Source organism: Castanea sativa, chromosome 10 (genome assembly GCF_040712315.1).
Source record: "Castanea sativa cultivar Marrone di Chiusa Pesio chromosome 10, ASM4071231v1".
Taxonomy (NCBI): Eukaryota; Viridiplantae; Streptophyta; class Magnoliopsida; order Fagales; family Fagaceae; genus Castanea; species Castanea sativa.
This window is the reverse complement of record NC_134022.1, coordinates 29,578,110-29,584,723: the sequence shown is the minus strand read 5'-3', so window position 1 is coordinate 29,584,723 and position 6,614 is coordinate 29,578,110. Positions and strand designations below refer to the sequence as shown.

Here is a 6,614-nt window from a genome sequence, read left to right as displayed (position 1 = left end):
AAAATAAAAACAAAAAAGATGTAACCTTGTAAGGCAACCTTAAACGTCACATCAAATATTAATGCTTATCAACAGTGCATGTGTAAGGAAACAATAATTGCTAAAGAAATATATTTAAATTTAAAATTTGAAAAAAGGAAAAAATTCATAATTTTGAGAGGAAAAAAAAACTGATTTTAATATGTACCCAATTAAAGATTATATATATATAGCGTGCTCAGAGGCTATTTAGGTTTTTTAGTAAAGGCTAATCATTTGTATTTATTATAATTTAGAAATATATATTTTTATTTTTCAAACAAATAAAAATGATAGTTTTTAAAAATAAGTAGTAACTGTAATTTTTTATGAACGTGAGGGAAAAAAAAAACCTAAATTTTAGGAGTTCTTTTTCTGAAATCAAAATAAAATTTGTTATTTGACATTATGACCATATTTCTAAATGAAGTTACTCTACATTAATGATGGTATTTTTGAATCACAAAAAAATCCAGTTAAAAGAGTGGAATCCTTTTGTCAAGAGTAATGCTACAGATATAAATTATTTTACAATATTTTTACAAACTGCTGATGTAACGAATTCTTACTAGTTCTAATATGGGTCCATCACTAACATCACTTTTTTTACTTACAATAAATATTTGGAAAATGCTAAAGAGTATCATTACTCATATATAGTATAAATGTATTTGTAGGTAGACAGTACAAGAGGGGTCCGGTGAGATTCAAATCATAAAAATAGAATACTACAAATGATATTGCTATCACTAAGTTATCATTTGAAGTTTTGAACCCCCATTTAAAGAACAATTAATTTAGAGATAGGGTATAAGATTTAAGATTCAAAATAGCTATGGAACCGTAGCACAGGCCTTGATTGACGGGCCAATCTCATTATGTCCTAAATCCTTTGCTAAACCCATTAGTGGCCTAAGCATTTTGAGTCGGGCCTAAAACCATTCAAGGCCCAGGCCATCAAATCTTTAAAATGAAAGGCCAGGGTCCAAATCAACCGATTATAAAATCCACCAAGATACATATGAGCCAGCATATGCTTCTAAACTTTTTTTCTAAACTTTTTTTCTTTCAACTTTCAACAAGCAAGACTAGAAGAATTAACTAGGCAAATTGTCCATGACTAAACTGCCCAATCTATGTTAATCCCTAATTCCTAATATGAATTACCTTTGTTAGGATTAGGGCTGTCTAGTGACCCGTGACATCCGACCCGCCCGACCCGAAGGTCCACGGGCAAATCCGAGTACAACTACAGGTCGGTCGTAGTTGCTGTTTAAAGAAGCACCGAATAATCGGTTCGGGTTTCGGGTTACACAATAAAAAATCCGAATAACCCGACCCGACCGAATATTTGGTAAAATAAGTCACTCCACTTAGCCTCAAGCAAGCACTCACATGATCACATAAGTCAAGTCACATCATCAGCTTTGGTTAGTGGGTAATGTGTAAGAGTAAAACTTGATCAACCTGAGCAAAAGGTGTAGTGGCCAGTGGGTAACGTGTAGTGTAGACTGTAGTGGGCAGTGGGCACAAATTCCTAATTGCAAATCCAGCCATTTAATTTAATTCAGTTTCAAATCAACGGTAAGGATTAAACTCTACTGCCCTAACACATCATATCACTTACTTAAACTCTACAGCCCTAGCATTTAGAATTCAACCGTTAAAATTAAACTGATATCATAATCAAGTGATCAACGGTCAAAATTAGAGATAAAATATATAACCTCATATCCCAACAAGGCAACGACTTCAGGCACACAGACACAGTCACACGGAATCTTCGCTCTCTCTCACTCTTCTTCACCGAATCAAGTTGATCATGATGAGTAGATTAACATCAACGGCCACAATCTCTCTTCACTCTTCAGTCTTCACCTAATCACTCACCAAGTCCACAGACTCAACAGTCAGCTCAAAGTCTCAGACCTCATTCTCTCTAATGTCAATCTCATATCTCTCCCTCTCACTCTCTCAGGTGTTCTCTCTCTCTGTCTCTCTATCTTTGTCTCTCTATCTCAGTCTCAAATCCTCAAAACTTCAAATCTCTTCACCAAATCCTCAAATCTCTTCACCAATTTCATACGAAACCTCAAATCTTCATCTCTTCATCAGTCTTCAATCTTCACTCTTTAAAAGCAACCTATTTTCAGTCTTCTTACCAATGAACAGATCAAACTCTCAAACTCTCAGTTTTCACTTTGCCTCTTTTTACTCCAAGGTCCAAACCCTAACATCTCACTACAAGTTCTTCACAACTAGCCGCCGCCGCCACCACCACCAGCCACTCCTTTCTCAGCCGCCGATCATATGGGTTGAACCCAGGGTATGTGCTCTCCCTTTCTCATCTCTCTTTTTTTCAGTCTCTCATTGATTATATATGTTATGAAAATCTACTGTTAAAATTAAATAACCCCAAAGTTTTTTAATTTGAAACGCTAACTAGAAATAGTTGAAACCTTAACCATTTACTTTTGTTTTTTGTTCATTTGTTTGATTAACTTTGTTCCTATTTAAATTTTATTCAGGAATTGAAAGTTGTACAAGTGGGGTTTTCAGTCTTCAAACTTGAAATTTACACCCACGGTTTATTAAGGTATGATTTCTATTTCCCTTTGTTTTTTGTGTTCAAAGTTGGGATTTTGTTCTTTTTTTGTTAAGAGACTTAGAGTTGATGCATGTAACTTAAGCTACTGTGGATGTGTTCAATGTTTTCGCTTTTATTATATAGTAAAATTTATACTGTTAAAAATCAAAAAAGCTTTATAATTTGAAACACTAACTAAAAAAAAAAAATTGAAATCCTAAACTTTTTTACTTTTTTTTTCTTTGTTTATTTGTTTGATTAATTCTGTTCCTATTTTAATTTTACTCAGAAATTGAAAGTTGGCCAAGTGGGGTTTTTTGTCTTCAAATTCAAAACTCCAACACCCCTGGTTTCGTTAAGGTATGATTTTTTTTCCCTTAGTGTTTTGTGTTAAAAGTTGGGATTTTGTTGGGATTTTGTTAGAGTTGATGAATATCTTACTTTGTTGTTCTTGTTTGCTAACTTCTATATTTGATTTTTTTAGGTCATGGATTCCTCCACTAATGCTCCCTCTGATTCTACACAAGCTGACAGTTCTACCACTACCTAACTTGATGGTTCTACCGCTACCCAAGCTGATGGTGCTACTGCCACTACCACCCAAGAGGTTGCTGCTGCAACCTAAGCTAAAGCTACTGATGGTGAGTTGCCCCCAGTTCCACCTAGCGTAGTGAGTAAGACTGGTAATGGTAGGAAAAAGTCTTTAGCTTGGAATCATTTTGAAAAAGTAAAGGTAGATGAGGGTGTTACTATGGCTGTATGTAATTATTGTAAAAAATCATATCATGTTGATAGTAAGAGTTGTGGTACTAGTAATTTGTTAGCTTATATGACAATCTGTCCCAAGAACTCTAATAGAGAAGATAAAGGGCAGAAAACCTTAGCTTTTGAACCCAAAAATGATGGAGATGAAGGGTTCAAACTTGTGTCAACAACTTTTTCTGTTGAGGCTTCTAGAAAGGCATTAGCTGAAATGATTATAATTGATGAGTTACCTTTTAGGTGTGTTGAGGGGTATGGGTTTAAGAAATATGTAACTACCTTACAACCTAAGCTCTGTTTAAAGGATATTCTATCTCGTCAAACTGTGGCTAGAGATGTGATTGAGATTTGTAATTGTGAGAGAGAGAAGCTAAGGAAATCCTTGAAGGGTTGTAGGGTGTGTCTTACTACGGACACATGGACTTCTATACAAAATTTGAATTATATGTGTCTCACATGTCACTTTATTGATGATGCTTGGAAGTTACATAAGAGAATTTTAAATTTTTGTCAAGTTGAAGATCATAAGGGGGAGACTATAGGTAGAAAAATTGAGATGTCTTTGCGTGAGTGGGGTATTAATGGCATATTCACTTTGACAGTGGATAATGCTAGCTCGAATTTAACCACTATCAAATTTTTGCAAAGAGTAAGAAAAGATTGGAATGGGACAGTTTTAGAAAATGAGTTCATGCATATGAGGTGTTGTGCCCACATCCTAAATCTCATTGTTGGTGAGGGTTTAAAAGAAATTGATGCGTCTGTTGCTAGGGTGCGGGAAGCTGTGAGATATGTTAAGTCCTCACCCAATAGAAATCAGACTTTTAGGAATTTTATGGAGAGGTTAGGTATGGAGTCCAAGAGTTTTCTTTGTCTAGATGTACCTACTAGATGGAACTCAACTTACCTTATGTTAGAAACTGCTGAAAAATTCGAGAAAGTATTCCTTAGGATGGATTTTGAAGATGATGGTTATTCATCATACTTTAGGAGCAAGGAAGATAGTGGTGGTTTAGGATCTCCTTGTATGAGTGATTTCCAAAATTGTAGGGCATTTGTGACTTTCTTGAGGCTTTTTTACAATGCAACAAAGAAGTTCTCTGGCTCTTTGTATGTTACCTCAAATGCTTTTTTTGACGAGATCTTTGTTATTCAGGAGAGTATTTCTCAGTTAGTTAAATCTCAAAACACCCTCTTGAAAAACACAGCCACAAACATGCAAACTAAATTTGAGAAGTATTGGGGGGAAGGTGGTAAAATTAATCCTCTTTTGTATGTGGCTGTGATTCTTGATCCACAAAAAAAATTGAGGTTTTTGAAGTTTTCTTTTTCTGAAATTTATGGGAATGAAGTGGGGAAAGTGATGGTTGATAAGGTGAAAGATCTTTTGATGAAGTTGTATACTTTTTACTGCTCTGTTAATTCCCCAAATATGCAAGAACCAAGTGGAAGTGAGAGGACCCAAATGGTAGGTGATGCTAGTGATCCATATGTGATGGTTCACTCTCGATATGAGCTTTTCTTAGAAGCTGAGCAATCTGTAGGTTGTAGTAATGAGGTTGAAAAGTATTTGGTTGAAAATTGTGATGGTAGAAGGGATGTGAATTTTGAGGTATTAGGGTGGTGGAAGGACAATTGTAGTAGGTACCCAATGTTGTCCAAAGTGGCGAAAGATGTGCTGGCTGTACCAGTTTCGACTGTTGCATCTGAGTCAGCATTTAGCACCGGAGATCACATTGTTGATCCTTTTCTAAGTTCTCTCTCTCCTCTCATGGTTCAAAACCTTGTATGTGCACAAAATTGGCTTCAAGCCACAGTACCAATTTCTTATCGCCAATCAAAGGATGAGGTTGAGGCATTGGAGGAGGAATTTCATGATTTAGGTAATATGTTTAAATTCTGGAACTCAGTCTATTTATTATTATTGAATGTCTCATGTTCAAACAAAATTTAATATGTTGTATTTGTTTTCTTTTCTTTTTTAGTTTTAAATCAACAATCATCATCAAGTGCATCAGCAAGTACCAGCTCCAACTTGGGTTCTAGCTCAGGCAAACGACCCTTAATTAGTGTTGAAGATTGATAACTGACTTGGTATGTTATTGCCTTTGGCCTCTTACTGTTATAAACTTGCTGCTCTTTATATTTGGTCTTCTATTTGGTTGTAATGTATAACTTGTTAAATATTTTCTTGTCTTTTGTAGGTGGAATCAATTATTTTGTAGGGGCAGCCTTTTGGGAACATTTTGGAAGCTTTTTTGTAAATTGCTTTTCTAACAATACTAGTCTTAATACTTACAGAAAAGAAATCCTAGGAATCATATAGGTTTTCTTTTCTATTAGTTATAAGCTTGAGTATTTGTCATTTAATGCTCGGGGAAAGCTTTTTTTTTTTGTTGAAATACCTGTGGTATTTTATAGTTGTAATTAATTATATTGCTGGGAACATTTTATAGCCAGCATGGTTACTGCCTTCTTATGATTTACTGCCCTGCAGTAATCTATTTGCTTCTCAGCCTAGATGTGTGTATTACAATATAAATCTGTAGATTATGCTTGCTATGGTTGGCTTATTTGTTGTTGGAAATTCTACTTGTTGTGTGGTTGTTGGAAATACACATGTTTTGTGTATTGTTTTGCTATTTTGTTCAGGTTATTTGTTGTGTTAATTTTTGGTTTGTCAATGTGGCTGACTGGCTGTTTAAGAAGTCACATGTGGTGAAAATAGGATTTTGTGTTACTGGTGTTGTGCTCTTTGTCCAGGTACCAGGCTTTACAATATATGATGCGTTTAGTTTTCATGGTCATTGTATGCATGCTTAACAAATGTAAAAATAGGTTTATTTTGTGTTGTGGTGAGGTATTTTTTCTAGGAAGTTTTTGTTCTGAAGGCCCAATATATTTATTATAAGTGAAGTAGCTTAATTTAAGTTTGGTTGAAGGCCCATTTAAAAAAAAAAAAAAAGGAAAACAGAGGCCCAATCTGTATTAAATGTTTGTTCAGAAAGTATGACACCCAAATAATTTTTTAAACTGACAAACTCTTTAATTTGGGCTAAAAGAGCTAAAAAATTTGAACAAAAAAAATATGGGCCCATTAATGGCCCAAACCCGCCTAACTGACAACTCCAACCTGCCCAACCCGCGGCCCAAAACACCGAGTCCGACTCGACTTTTCGGTCGAATGCGGGTCTAAGATCTTGCCACCCGATTCAAACGGGTTGGGTTCGGTCCAAGCCCAAACCCA

General features: G+C 35.3%; 1 protein-coding gene across 1 annotated transcript; it reads left to right on the top strand.

Moving 5' to 3' along the window:
- The first annotated feature begins 2,182 nt into the window (after positions 1-2,182).
- Positions 2,183-5,450, top strand: LOC142612361 (zinc finger BED domain-containing protein RICESLEEPER 2-like). The gene is made up of 6 exons (XM_075784461.1): positions 2,183-2,344; positions 2,547-2,604; positions 2,895-2,965; positions 3,090-3,138; positions 3,262-5,250; positions 5,353-5,450. The coding sequence occupies exons 1-6, from the start codon at positions 2,183-2,185 to the stop codon at positions 5,448-5,450; spliced, it is 2,427 nt and encodes an 808-aa protein (XP_075640576.1).
- Positions 5,451-6,614: the final 1,164 nt, after the last annotated feature.